Source organism: Acomys minous (genome assembly GCF_964271855.1).
Source record: "Acomys minous genome assembly, chromosome: 10".
Taxonomy (NCBI): domain Eukaryota; kingdom Metazoa; phylum Chordata; class Mammalia; order Rodentia; family Muridae; genus Acomys; species Acomys minous.
The window spans coordinates 94,159,452-94,174,789 of NC_140491.1; the positions used below are offsets into that span (position 1 = coordinate 94,159,452).

General features: G+C 44.7%; 1 protein-coding gene across 2 annotated transcripts in view; it reads left to right on the forward strand.

Moving 5' to 3' along the window:
• Positions 1–15,338, forward strand: part of UPP2 (uridine phosphorylase 2) — a 37,885-nt gene that overhangs the window by 13,973 nt on the left and 8,574 nt on the right. The window contains exons 3-6 of one of the 2 annotated variants that reach the window (XM_084799670.1): positions 2,652–2,810; positions 5,043–5,157; positions 8,627–8,836; positions 10,805–10,951. In XM_084799670.1, coding sequence (XP_084655796.1) covers positions 2,652–2,810; positions 5,043–5,157; positions 8,627–8,836; positions 10,805–10,951 — 631 coding nt within the window. The remainder of the gene's footprint in view (positions 1–2,651; positions 2,811–5,042; positions 5,158–8,626; positions 8,837–10,804; positions 10,952–15,338) is intronic. The other variant, XM_084799671.1, reaches the window with a different exon arrangement.

Here is a 15,338-nt window from a genome sequence, read left to right on the forward strand (position 1 = left end):
ATTTAAAACATCCTCCTTAATACACAAAATACATAAACTGCATTTATGATGTAAATTAATGCAACATGGCAAAATCTTTTAAGCTTCTGGGGACATTTGAAAGTGAGTTTGTTCTGGAAGTTATTAGGCAAAATCCCGAACATGTTTTTTATAATGCTTCTTATTCCTGTCCAGTGTATTTCTACCTTCTTTGGTAAATCCTGGACAAAGATAACTTTGTTTGGAACATAAATCCAGTCAGGGCTGCTGGAGGCCGATGCTGGCTGGTGGTCTTCAGCTGTGTATTACTTCTTGTTAAAGCAGCCAGGCTGGTCATGGTGGCTGCAGGTGATGCTGAGTGAATCTGGTTTAGGAGTAAGCATAAGGAACTAAGCTGCTTCTGTCTATGCATGTCATCTGTATGTCTCTAGAAATCTGCAGATGTTCCTGTTGATTACTGCAATATCTACAGTTCAAAGCAGAACACAGACCACGAACTATTCTAACGTCTGTTTTGGTTTTACTGTCAACCCAAATGAATGTAATTTAGACACAATGGCACCACACAGTGAGGCTACTTTCAGACTACTGTATTTTGTATATAAAAGGGGGCTTCCTTGTACTTAGACCTTGACTTGCTCATAGAAAGAAAGTGTTTAACTGCTTATAGCAAGAACGAGAAAAGTCCATGAGTAATCAATAGTAAGCGAAGCTCACCTTGAACAACAGCCTGCCTTGCCCTCTTGTCTCTAGCCTTTGTGGCTGACTTCCATTGTGCATTACTACCTTAAGGTCCTGTCGGAAAATCTAGAACATTCCAGCAAAGACAGTAGTGAGGTAGATGAGAAGCAGAGCACCCACACAAAAAGAATAATTATGTCCTGTGATGGAGGATGAATGTATGCTGCTCAGAAATTATTGTCAAGTAGAAACAGGAGGCATCCTGAGACCAGACCACACAATTCCTCTGTTGATCCTTTGCACAAGAGGCGCCCACTCTGCAACCTCAGGGATTGCTTCAGACATCCCTGTGAAGGTCTTTGCTAGCTTTCCTTGGATCCTCTGCCCAGTGCTGCCACCATCAACCAGGCACCACTAAGGGTCTTTATCCAACCCAGAAAACTTGAGTCAGCTTCATTTATTACAAACTTCTGCAATAGAGAGACTGTGAGCTCAAAATGCAAGCCAAGGCAGTGTTATCTGATATGCAAAGTAAAAGTCTGCAGTTATGGACACTGAGAAAGTACCCGGAGCCATGCCTGCTCTTTTGCCATATTCAATCACACTTCATCCTGAGCGAGCACTGAAGATGATGGTCTGAGGAAGTTTCCTGTGTTGCTGAGCAAGTTACTTGGTCAGTGACGAGCTGGCACTCAAAGCCAAGTGTGCCTACATTCAAAGGGTAGCTGCCCAGCATTCCTTGGCTTTTGCTTTCTGGACTTCAACCCAGATACCACACTGTATATGCCATACCACATACAGCACAGCACATACAGCATGCCACACCCCTTACACTACATATACCACATCTGTTACATGACACCATTTATATCACATCACATACACCGTACCATATGTACCATGCCACACACATCACATCTCTTACACGACACCGCACTACCCTCGCACCACACCGTGTGGCTTTTGTTTCTGAGTGGCTTGCTGCCTGACGACCTTCTGTGGGCTCTGTTTCTCCTCAGCCTTTATCAAACCCTCTGCTTGTCCTCTGTTGCTGACCCCTCCCTGACTGGTGGCTACCTGGATGCCTACTCGTGTAGGCTAGCAACAGGCCGCTCTGCTCCCCTCTCTCTGGCATATCCTCCCATCCTTGTGGTTGATGCATCCCTAACAGGTTGTGACATGAACAATTACAAGTTTCTTTTGAGCCAGGGTCTCACTATGTAGTCCAGTCCAGCATCAAATGCACTATGTAGTCCAGGCTGTTCTGAAACTCACAATCCCCCCTACCTCTGCCTCAGAGTGCTGTTGTAGGTGTGTATTACCATGCCCAACTGCCAACTATCATCATATTTTATTAAACAGAACAATGTTTGACTGCAATATCTACCCTAAATTCAGAGAATAAGATGAATACAAAACAAATTAGTGGAATGGAAGGAATACTGCGCTATGGTTCCGAACTCACAGTGACAAGCTTTGGTCCATGGTGATGTTTTTTTTTTTTTCTCAGTGAAGAACAGAAAGGTCTTGAGATGAGTAAGTTATCGCAGTAAAGTTTTAAATAAAAGCTCTGGTTAGGGTGGATAATGAGAAAACACAGTGAAACTGGCAGCTGTTGCTTCCCCGTCACTGTCATTCTGCACCCTTCATACTTGACACTAAACACCTGTGCTGTGAGTGTCCACCACGAGGATGGTGACATCAAGGAAGATGCTGCTATAAACGAAACTACCAGGAAATACCTCCTTGAACAGTGTCAACACTTATGACTTTCTTCACTAATTTAGTACGTAACTCATTGCACCTAGTTGCCTTCTTTCTCAGGTTAATGATGTAAATGAGGCAAATCTAAAGCACAACCCATCCAGGACATCTACACACAATCAGAAGTCAACTAACTGTACTACAAAATGAAACCCTTAGAACCGAATGCTGGCCTGTGCTCTTATCTTAGTGACAATGAAAGACACCTGTTTGCTTTTTATTGACAGTTTGTCTGCGTTGGTGGTAGCCCCAACAGGATGAAAGCGTTTGCACTGTTTATGCACAAAGAACTCCGGTTGGAGGGAGATGGAGAGGCCATTGAAGACATCTGTGCAGGGACAGACAGATACTGCATGTTCAAAACAGGCCCTGTGCTCTCCATCAGTGTAAGTACGGGACAGCTACAGGCCAGTTACCCTCTGCAGGCTGGACACCCAACTGGGACCATCTGAACACAGTTCTCCCCTAACCCTACCTTGCCCTCTCACAGGGGAATGCAAGTAAAGAGGTTGACAGCACCTCTAGAAAAAGTTTTCAGGGCAAGGGAGAGCACACAGGGTCACCACCTGCCTTTACACTCATTACATAACTATTCAAGGGAAGGGCAAAAATCTTCACGGCTTGTCCCTCTTCTTAGTTAATTAACATGCTCTCCTCCCCCGCCATTTCCTTTCCTCTGTCCTTGATCCACCTTTAGGAACATTGAGCTTTCCAGCCGGCCATAGTGGCACGCGCCTTTAGTCCCAGCAGTCAGCGAGGCAGAGGCAGGCGGGTCTCTGTGAGTTCCAGACCAGCCTGGTCTACAAAGTGAGTCCAGGACAGCCAAAGCTACACCGAGAGACTCTGTCCCAAACCAAAACAAAACAAAATAAAACAAACAAAACAAAAAACTCCAAACAAACAAACAAACCAAAACAAAACAAATTGAGCTTTCCGTAGAGGCCAATTTTCACGATGGTTAGAATTTAACAGAAATAAGCTTGCTGAAAAGCGGCAAGGGCATTTCAACGGAGCCCCTGTGAGGAGCCCCTCCTCTCAATCAGAATCTTCCGGACACAGTCTGTCGAAAGATGAAACGAAAACAGAATGATTCTCTGAGCATTTCCGCTTAGCAACAAGCACTTAGGAGGGTGTCTATCTACCCTCAGCCACCCACTCTGCCCATCTCAGCCTTCTGGGCATGGCTGCCTTCTGAAGCAAAAATTCAAGTCTGTCACGTATTTTGATATGGTAGTCTTCTGGGGGTGGGGGGTGGGCATAAGCAGAAGAGAATAAGCAAGGCCTGCCTAGATGCAACAGTTCTGAAGAGCTGAGTTGTAAATGCCCTCTGTATTAGGGGACAGTTACAACTCATCGATCCCTCAAATTCTTCAGGTTACTCAGTGGTGCAATGTGACGAGGGCTGGAATGTGGGGTGACTAAGGAAAACACATAATACCACTGGGGCACTGCGTTTGATCTTCCTTCTAGGCCAAGAGCACCTGAAACCTGTTTTGGCTTCTAATGGCAAAATCCATTTGTTTATTAATTTCTTTATTCAATAAAAATATTATAAACTATCTACCTTAGAAGAAGGTAGAGGGTTTAGCCACTTCCAGTGGTCATACTATGTCTATTAGCTCTTCAGTTAAAATCCTTTATACTATAATTATTTGTTCTATTTCGTACAATAAAAGGAGGAAGGAAAAAAAAAAGTAACATTTACCCCAGAAGTGAAACTAAATGTAAAAGTGTCACCATAAGACAAAGCCAGAGGTAATCCCGCTGTCCTGTCAAGAACGTAGTTTAGTGACTATGATTGTTTTGGCATAGATGCTGAATTAAACCAGGATGTGGTCATGATCTGTAACAATTTGAATTTATTCACATGCTCAGCATAAGTTTTAAACTTTTTTCTTTTCCTTTTTTCTTTCTTTTTTAAAATTTGGTTTTTTCAAGACAAGATTTCTCTGTGTAGCCTTGGCTATCCTGGACTCACTTTGTAGACCAGGCTGGCCTCGAACTCACAGTGATCCGCCCGCCTCTGCCTCCCGAGTGCTGGGATTACAGGCGTGCACTACTTCACACTCTGGGACTAGAAGCCACATTTCTCTCCTAGAGTCCTTCTGAACTCACATGGAATTAACAGCAAATGATCAAAGCTACATTTGAACATTTGAACAATAAAATTAGTTTATGTATTCACTCACTAGGGTGGAGTAAGACTGGTGAAATGGCAGCCAAAATTATGTTTCCTCAGTTTCATGTCAGTTATGTATGGGGGAGCAACCCTCTTCACATAAGCTCATCGAAAAGAGCCCCCACAGTGAGATGAGAGCTGACACCGTCCTGGCATTCCCGTCTGTACTCGCTGCCATACCACCTCTGACAGTGAGGGGCTCAGCTTAGCTGGCAGTAGGATGCTTCTCTCTAGTCCTCACAGATGGACACATCCATCAGCATGCCGTGTAGGCATCACTTAGAGATGACTTATGTTCTCCCAAGCATTGGCACAGTCCTAATGATTATGTAAATTTATACAAGGGCTGTTAGCTTGTAAGGGAGGAAAAAAAAAATACGTCCTGCTCCCTGATGCATGTGTGTGAGATACATAATGCCTCTCCGCTCTCTTCCCACAGCACGGGATGGGCATTCCCTCCATTTCTATCATGCTGCACGAACTCATCAAACTACTCCACCACGCACGCTGCTGTGACGTCACCATCATCAGAATGGGAACCTCAGGGGGAATTGGTGAGTTGGACTGGTTTCTACCATTAAAGCCTAGTGATGCTTCATACATCCCTGTGTTAATTCAAAATGTGCCAACATATGTAGAGTCCAACAGAAACACACATGGGCTGCAAAGTGCGGGAGGCTGGGATTGAGGATTTAAATACCCCTCAACCTGCCTGTGTGTGTGTGTGTGTGTGTGTGTGTGTGTGTGTGTGTGTGTCCCCAACCGTTGTTCAAAGATGCTCAGATGAAAAAGTAGAATTATTAGAAAGTATGATTTTATAGTAAGTTCTAGGTTTTTGTTGTTGTTTGTTTGTTTGTTTGTTTTGTGTGTGTGTGCGTTGCTGTCACAAGACCTAGGCCAAAATCAGCATGAGAAAACAGGGCTTGTACAGCCAACAGCTCACAGGAAATTATTGAGGAAAGCCAAGGGAGGAACTTAAGGCAGGACCTGAAGCCGAGGCTGTGAAGGAGTGCTTCCTGGCTATCCTTATGTAGGCAGCTCCTCAGCTGAGGTTCTTTCTTCCCAGATGACTTTAGTCTGAGTCAAGTTGACAAAAACTAACCAGCACATGGTAAGAGTTGGTTTTGAGCATGAGAAATTTTACATGACAGGAATGAGGGTGTTCAGGTAAAGAAAATTACAAAGATTTACCTGTTTCGTCTACTAAATATCAGACCCTACGGCTGCTAGCAAAATGCTGATTTTTGGCTCATCTCTGTGACTGTCTTCTCTCAACTCCATAGCAAAAGGACCATGTTAACCCATGTTAATTTCATTCAAGCGCTATCCTGCCTCCCTTCAATTCTTTCCTAAGGAGCAGATCTTGTCAGGGTAACCATGTCACATGCAAAAAGCAGATCACCCGTTGTACATGGAAATGTTTGACTGACAGAGTGACGGGACTACATGGTTACTTAAAAGGGGGTGAGCTTTTAAAAAGACAAATCCCTTAGAATTGCTCAAGTAAGCATTTTGGAGTGAGATGATGTTATAAATAAATAAATAAATAAATAAATAAATAAATAAATAAAAAAGAAAGAAAGAAAAAATAAAATCCCTAAAGGACTAAAGAAACAGCATGATTCCCAGATGGCTCTGACAAAGATGGGGCAAGTTAAAAAGGACTACAGCCTGTCCAGAGCTATAATTTAAGAACACATCCAACCAAAACCCCTCATGGGTGGACAGAAAACCATTTGTGGGTGCTCCTCCAGATGGAAAGAGAGAATGGAAGCAATCAGTGTTGCTCAGACATCATTCTAGATGGTAGTGTATCGGACATCCCAAATAATCAGTTTGGGGGAATAATGTGCCTGGGAAAGACTCGGGAACCATTGTTAAGGCCGCTGGTAATTCTTGGTTGGTGGGATACGGTGATCTGCTTTCTGAGCTCACAGCTACACATTCTGTCCTCCTCCCTCCTGCAACTGCCACTTGATGTGAATGAGTTTCCAGCAAGTCACTCTAGTGACCATCCAAAGCATGCTCATGGTCCTGTGTTTCATGATAACACAGTACAGGCTACAACAAGATAGTAACAGCATCGGGATGAGGGCCTGTAAATGGAGGCAAATTAAACTATTGTGCTGGTACAAACAGCTTCATTTCAGAATTTCATTTGCTTTGTTTGAAGCAATGCTGGATTTGAAGATGGAAAATGCAGATATTATTTATTCTTTTGCCAACGTGACCGTTCCTTAATTGAACAAATACCTTGATAAGAGAAAGGTACATAATTAAAAAGCACGTTTGTCTTAGAGAAACCATGCTATAAATGCTTCAACGTTAAGGGATTATCTACCTCCGGTTGGCCTGTGGGCGCATCTGTCTGGAGATTGTCTTAATTAAATTCACTGACGTGAGCATGGCCATTCCCTAGTCAGGGGGTCCTGACTTATGTAAGAGTAGGGAAATGCAGTTGAGCACTCAGAAGCAGGCTAGCAGGTGCATGCGCATTCTTTCCCCTCTGTTCTTGACCTCCGGTCTGTTGTCGAGACCGGCTGCTTCTGATTTGTGCCCTAACTTCCCCATAATAGTGGACTGTAAGCTGGAATTGTAAACCATAGATGCCTGTTCTCCCTGCTATTGTAAAGGTGTTTTTTTTTTTATCACAACAACAGAAAGTAAACAATGACAGCCACCTTGGGTCTCTAGCTATAAATGTAAAGTGTTCTGCAATGAACTCCGCTTTGGCATACTGGAATGTATACTAACTCAAGATAAGTCTGAACTCCATAGCCAGGGCTGTTTTTGTTTTGTTTCGCTTTCTGTAAAGTGCCAGGTAATAACATTCCCGGGCTTTGCAAACTGTGCACTTGCTGTTGCTACTTCTTAGTGTCACATCATAGCTCGGATACAGCAAGGGCAGGATGTGAATGAACATGTGGTTATGTGGCAATAAAGCTTTAATTACTAATACAGGTGGCACGTGTCCTGTGGACCAGAATTTGCAGACATGTTTTCTGTGGCATCTGGAAGGAAGCATGTACACACTGACCAGATTTCTATTGAATTCTTATGATAGGATGGGTACAGCACTGGACCCGGGGAGAGATATCAGTGAACTGACACTGTCCTTAACTTTATATAGCTTGTGTTCATCAGAGAAGTAGACAAACAAATGGCAGCAAGAAAGAGTGTGACGGGTATCAGGAGAGAGACTGTTGAGGGCACCACCTAGACACATCTCCTTACGCAGGCTGTAGAAATCAGGCTAGATCAAAAGGTGAGTCCTGGAAGGGCTCGAGAAACTCACTGTAACCCATCTGTGTTCCCTGTTACTTATTGATGCTCACTTCGTTGCTTCTCCTTCCGTGGCTCTGGCTTTTTGGAAGGGAGAGACTCCAGCTGACACCTGAGGAACGCTGACATTACTGTGATGAAAGGGAGTCAGGCAGGACAAGCACACATCCAGGCAGGGAGAGTCAGGGTTGACAGAAAAGGGCATCTCAGTGGGCCCAGGCCCCTTGAGCGAGCCAGGCTTTGCAGCGCTAGAAAGGCAGCCAAGAGGCCTAATTTGCATGGAGAAAAGGAAGGGTGTGTGATAAGAATCTGAAGGAAGAGAGGAGAAAGCTGCCAAGAAATTCTAGTAATCGAGGAGTTTGTAGGAAGATTAAATATCAAGTAGTCATCTCACTTTGTGAAAGCTACTTGCTGGCAGGCTCGTTTACTTTATTCCTGACCTAATTTATTCAAGTTGGTGCCTGAAGGCTGGCACTAATTTGCATGTCCAAGAGTCATGTTTGTCTTGAAGTCTAAACCCCACCACATTGTAAATGCGAATCTGAAAAGACAGCCAATAAAAATGCCTGTTGTAAAGGTTATTTGATTGCACTTGGGGAAAAAAATATTTTTTAAAGAGGAAAATGGGGAATCATTAACAAACAGCATTAATTAATGTTGACAGAATAGGTTACATATTGCATGTCACGGAAGCCAACTCCAAGCAATTTTCTGGGCTCACTTATTTATTCCATATTGCAGGGATTGCCCCGGGGTCTGTCGTAATAACAGATACAGCTGTAGACTCCTTCTTCAAGCCTCGGTTTGAGCAGGTCATCTTGGACAACGTGGTCACCCGAAGCACTGAACTCGACAAGGAACTGGCTGGGGATTTGCTCAACTGTAGCCAAGAAATCCCCAACTTCCCGACGCTCATCGGACACACGATGTGCACCTATGATTCTTATGAAGGTGAGAATCATTGGCCCACCATGAAGGCGGTAGGAAAGCACCAGCAGCTTGTTATGAAAACCCACAATCTGTATTAAAACTGCATGCTAGCCAATTAATAGTGTGGATTTTCAAAAGGAAGCAAGTAGCCTTTTTACTTACTAAAGCATAACAGCATAAGGGCGTAATAAGCATCCAAGAAGCATGCAGAATGGGTTTATAACTGAGAATGGGTTTAATCCTGTATCAATTAGAATACTAAAATGCAATTGGTGCTATCGACAGCATCTTCTCTCTGCTCATGACTTTTCCTTAGATTGCTGACTTTAAGAAAGAGGACCATATTGGCTCTATGCTTTTGTTGTTCCCCTGAACCCCAGGCAAGAAAGGAGACTGGGAGGCAGAGAAAAATGTCTAGTTAGACAGACCCTATGGGATGTGATGGTCTCAGAGTGGGGCTTTTATCCCACAGCCTGGTCTCTACATCTAGCTTAGGGTTAAGTTGATGGTCACTGCCAAACAGTAGCTCTTGTTCTGAGGGAATGACGAGGCTAGGCCAAAGAAAAACAAGACAAGACAGCCTCCAAGGATAGAGCCTGCTCATTACAGAAGAAACCACAGTGCCTCGACACCATTGCATGCTGGGCTTTTAGCAAACCTTGTGCTTAGTTACGGCCATATAATAATCACAGTTAATCTTAATATGCCATTAGCAACTCCCTTTCCCTTTCTCTAGATTAAAGTTTACATATTACTTTAAAAGGTTCGCGTTTGTCCAGGTTAGTAAAGGTGTTGGCTGCAGGTGGTAGATGGGCAGGCTGAGAGTGTCGTAGGACCTTAGGCTCTTCCTTTCAGTCACAGCTCAGTCACAGAAGCCTGGTGGAGTCAGTGTTTCCATTGGCCCGTGGGATACCATTTCCAGTGTGAATTATTTTGCCAGCATTTGTCATTTCTAGAGCTTTCCATATGAAAATCCAGATTTCTGGCTTGCTGACATTACATAAAGTAGCACTAAAAAATACACCATAGTATATACATGACATTCTAGGAAAGCCCTGGCCTGCATCTGGGGCACTTGTGCTGTGTGGGTGAAGTGAGGCAACTCCCATGCACGTAGGCAGACCCTCACATTCACATTACCTACAGCCTCTGGGCCTAACTAAATAAGACAGAGGTGTTGGTGGCAGACAACACTAAAGAGAAGGGGAAGAATAAGGAAAAACCTGCCGACCAGGATGGGAGCCACAGAGAACAGAGGCAACGTAGAGAAAGGCCTCTGAGAAGGACCAGGCAAGGATGGAGGGCAGCCAGCTTCCATCCGGGCACTGCTGGAAGGAAAAGGCTAGAATGCACACACGGTGCAGGAGTACGTCAGACTGTTCTCCATGTCCGTCCTTCTGGCCCCACTGGTCCACCAGGTGAAATCAAGTAAGCCAGGAATAATAGGAAGAATGTGGATTCGAAAACTTGAGGGAAGGCGTAGCACAAAGCCTGAGGGGGTGTGTGCAGGACAAAGGACGCACCAGTTGCCTGTGCCTGGCCGGGGTGGTCATGTGGAAAATGGCAGTGTCCAAACCATTTGCCTCAGGAATGTCACTGAGGTATGAAACCTCTTCTCCTCCAGTGTCTCCACCTCGCTTGTCCCCCTGTCACTGGGGCAGCCTGAGGGTCTCTTTAAAGGACAGCATTCTCTGTATCCCTCTCATCCCATTCCTGATGTTCCCCTACTGTTCTTCAGAACCTGGGCACTCCTATACACACACTCTGCCCTGGGTGTGAGATTTGAGCCAGGTGTGGCCATGCTTTATAGCCCTTTGGGGGAAAAGGCTCTGGGGAGGAGAGAGTTCAGAGCCAGGTTAATTCTCAAGAAAGAGGCTCACTCAAGAGGCAGGGACGGATGCAGGCCACTGCACCGTTAGCCAGCCTTCTCAAGACGCCACTGCTGCTGAGGTTAGGCATCAGCAACTAATTTGCTCCACCCCCTTTCAGGCCAAGGTCGTCTAGACGGAGCGTTATGTTCCTTCTCGAGAGAGAAGAAGCTAGACTACCTGAAGAGAGCATACAAAGCTGGAGTCAGGAACATCGAGATGGAATCAACGGTGTTCGCTGCCATGTGTGGACTGTGTGGTCTGAAAGGTACATTGCTTGTGAATACCAACGGCCCCACCCTCTCTTTCACAAAGGCATCTTATGTTCATTCTTCAGGAGAAGGAAAGAGGGCCCAGGGAAATTATATTTCATGTTAAATGCATGCCCTACAACTATTTGTAATATGCACCATCTCATAGTGTTTTGTGAGCAGGTAGGACATTGCCCTCACCGTGGATATGAGGAGACAAAGCCCAAGGACCAAAAATCCAAATATCCAAGGGCACCTGCTGGCTGATGACGTAGCTAGGACTCAACTGCAGGTCCATTGTTCTCTGTCTTGGTAGTGGCTGCTGTTTTCTATTATAATTGGATTTGTTGGGACAAGATGCAAATGAGAGATTCCTAAAATAGTCCATCAGTCATAATTTTAATTAGCGCGGTCAGGAAAAGGTAGGAGGAGAAGTGCCATTTGGGAAAGGCCACATGGAAACCCGGGAAGCGCATTCTGGAAGGTGCCAATGCAAAGCTAAATATATCAGGAGCATGCAGGTGTGCTTCAGGAACAGGCGGAGAGAAGTGCGGGGAGGGGTGGGGAGAGACGTGGGGGGTGGGGAACAGGGGCAGGCCTCTCCTACCACCTCTAGGACTTTGATTTTCTGTCTGGAAACTGGAAGGTACTCTAGAGCTCTGAAAAGAGAAGTCTCTGTAGACTCTCCTAGATGCTGAGCCGGGAAGAAACTAATGGGGCCAGAGCAGAAGCCAGAAAAGGCATAAGAAGGACAACAGGTCAGCCATCCAAGGAGCCATGAAGGGCCACGGGGATAACAGAGGGCAGGGAGATGCAGTTAGCCTCTGCACAAGCCAAAAGAAAAACCCACCAAGGTTTGCTGACATTGGATGTGAGTTCTAGGAGAGAGGCAGACCCTAAGAGTACCCAGAAGGGTGAACTTATCACAACTGGGACGAGTGTGTTTAGGTGAGAATTTGGCAGCAGAGACTGTTAAAAGGAGGTCAGGTAAGCCAGCTGACTTACAACTTTTAAAAAATATATTTATTTTATTTTTTACATATATATTTATATTATTAAACATATATAAAATAAACTACGTGCAGCTAGAAGAACCACAAAACAATCGGGAATTATATTAATGTTACATTTATAGTGTTTTGGCTATTTGTATTTGGCAGCCTTGAAGAAAACATACATACTACGTTGGTGAGTCTAAAATTCTGAATGTAAATCAGTATCTATCATCTCTATCAACTTAAAACATCTATCTAGATCTAAAAACATCTTAACCCCCAAACAACTAAGCTTAATTGTAAACTAAACTATCTGGTCTTCAACCACATCAGAGATGTGAGAAGGAATAAAATTAATTACCTGAGTAAACTCGAAGTGCAGGTTAGCAGCTTCCAAAGTGAAAAAAAATTGACAGAGACAGTTTGCTGCCCAAACAGTCACCCAAAACTCTCTATAATGTTGGAGCATTATCTTCAGCCTTCTGGCCCAGTATATCTGACAGACATATTTGTAAGGCAGGAACTATTGAGGACTTGCTTACCTTGTCTTGGCAGAGTTTGGCCGTCGACTCTGCCTGTATCCAAGCTTGCCTATTTTTAGGCCAAATTCTGTCTGTAGCCAAAACAGGACAATTTGCTCAGCGGCTTCTTTGCCATATCTGAAGCCATCTCCATAAGGAGGTTCTTTAATGTGCATCATCTTCTTTGAGGTAGGCTGGGTGTTGCCAGGACGTAAGGACTTCTGATTCTTGGGCTTAGATTAAGAGTTTGGACTGAAGGGGTGAACTTGTATATTGAAGGTGTAAAGATGACATTTAAAGCCAATACAGTAGATGAGATACAATGGGCATAGCCATAGGCATAAAGAGATCCAAGTAAAAGTTGGGGGGATGAAGAAGATTGAAGAGGAGTGGTCAGTGATGTTGGCAGTACACCAGGAGAGTTTTCTCTGCCTCCCACTTCACAAAAACAATCCTGAATTCTAACATTTATCCTTCCAACCAACCCATTTTCATATGAATGCTACAAGCGCTATGCATGTGGTAACGTTTCTGAGGATGCACTTTGGAATAAAAGAGCATTCATGAGGAGATTAATTACAGACACTATTCTTAGCCACTGTTACCTCAGCATACATGTATACAACAATTCCTGTACTGTATGAGTGAGGAACCATAGATTCTTCCTTGTGCTGTTTAGTTTTTCCACTTTTATGTGTGTGTGTGTGTGTGTGGTGTGCGTGTATGTGTGGGCACATGTGTATGAGTGTGCATGTCTTGTGGAAGCTGGAGGTAGGAGCCATCCTTAGTTGTTCCCCTACGTCAACCAAACCCTGCACTCGATGACATGGCTAGTCCTGCTGCACAGCTTGCTGTGGGGAAAACCTTTTCTCTGCTTTCTGAAGCCAGAATTACAGGCAGATTTACACACTTAATAGGCATTTAGTTAGGTTTGCATAGCAAGCCCTTTAAGCACTGAGCCGTCTTTCCAGGCTACCCATCCCCCACCCCCACCCTGCCTCACACTGCTTATAGTACTCACTTGCAGAGAAACCATAACCTGCTTTCCTCTGAACAAATTAGCAAGAGTGGAGCAGTTTGACCTTGCTTGAGCAGCAACGCAGAAGATTTCTGCTCTAGGGAACACCTTCTGGGGTTTCTTTTTTATGAAAACAAGTGACCACTTGTCTCATATCCCTGCTAATATGGAAATGAGCAGATTCTGGTAACCAATGCAGTCAAATGTAAAACGCTGAGCCAATAGGCACACAGGTATAAGTGTGGTGCTGTCCTTGAATTCTTTTTATAAAAGTTATCTATTGGCCCCCGGGGAACATTGTAGGCTGTGAGTCCTGGGTATCTGCCTTTGTCCTCGAAGACCTGAGGGAAGCCATTTTCTTAAGAGAGCCTTTCTGTCCTTGTGTCAGATCTCAGGACCTTGTTCTCACTGCTTCCTGCCGCTCTCCCTCCATCTCTCAGCAGCATTCTCTTCTCTCTGCTGCTGCTGCTGTAGCTTCTGCCTGCTGGGTTGGGCATCCTTGCGGGTCTCTCTCTTCCAAGGCTGCAGCCTCCTTTTCATCATGCAGATCCCTTTTGGCTGCCAGCACACACTCTAAAGCAGCTCTGCAACTCTGTAGTTCATCCAAGTCTTACTGTGCAAATTTCTTCACAGTCACAGGAGCTGTTTATTTCCCTCAAGACACCACTGTTTCAAAAGGTGGGGTTTTTAAAGATCACTTCACCAGTCAGTCATACTTGTATCATTTATTTCTCTTCTCTGTTGTATATTCAACACCATTGGCTATATTTCTGGTTCAAAAGGTTTTAAAACGTTGTGTGTTGGCTCTGGAAGACCAACAACTATGAGGGCCAGACGACAGGCCCATCCACAGGCTGCTAGCATGTCCCCACCTTTCATCACCACTTCATAACATTCTCCCCTCGCCGTTTCCCAGTGGAAAAGCTTGGGCACTGGCCCCTGGCCCTCTCTGACTTTAGCCCATTTACTAACCCACTCTGTGAGCCGGGAAAGCTTTGGGGGAAGGGCTGAGGGTACATTCATAGGCTGCAACTCTAGCAAAAAAAAAAAAAAAAAATCAGGAAGGACATGAACGGCAGGCAACCAGCATGGAGCTCTCTCACCTGACCCCAGAGTCCAGGACCCATGATTTTCTGGCTCTCTAGACCTGACTGTCCTCCACAGTCACTGCCCTGTCCCACCCTGTGCTTCAGGCTGCCTTCTCTGATGGCCTTTTTATATACTACAAGACAGCTGAACAACCGCCATGAAGCCACACCCATGGGAGAACTGATACAGTTTCTGCCTTGGGATAATGTTCTGTTTTAGCATCACTCTTCTAGGAACCTCCGTCCTATCTCAGAGGACCTGGTCACAGAGTTAGACCCCTTGCAGAAATGGATTGTTCTGCATCTGCCTGGACCAGGGAAGGCTTGTGTCCACGCAGCTCACCACTTATCTTCATAATTAATGTGAGACTTGGTCTCTGGGGACTACTGTTCAACAACTCAAACCCAATCATTCATGTTTATAGTTTATTTCTCTTCTCTGTTGCATATCCAACACTATTAGCTGTATTTCTGGTTTGCTTATATATTATGTATTGCTTTATATAATGCGTGCTCTGGTTTGCTTTCTGTTGCTGTGATGCAGCACTCTGATGAAAAGCAACTAAGGGAGGAAGGAATTGATTTGGCTTGCACTCCTGCACTTCAGTTCATCCTTGAGGGGAGTCATGCTCTATGATACTCACAGGCTCGCTCCTCATGGCTCCCTCAGCCTGCTTTCTTATACAACCCAGGACCACCTGATTATGGATGGTACTGTGTACAGTGAGCTGGCTCCGCCCATATTAATTATTAATCAAGAAAATGGCCTACAGGCATGCCAT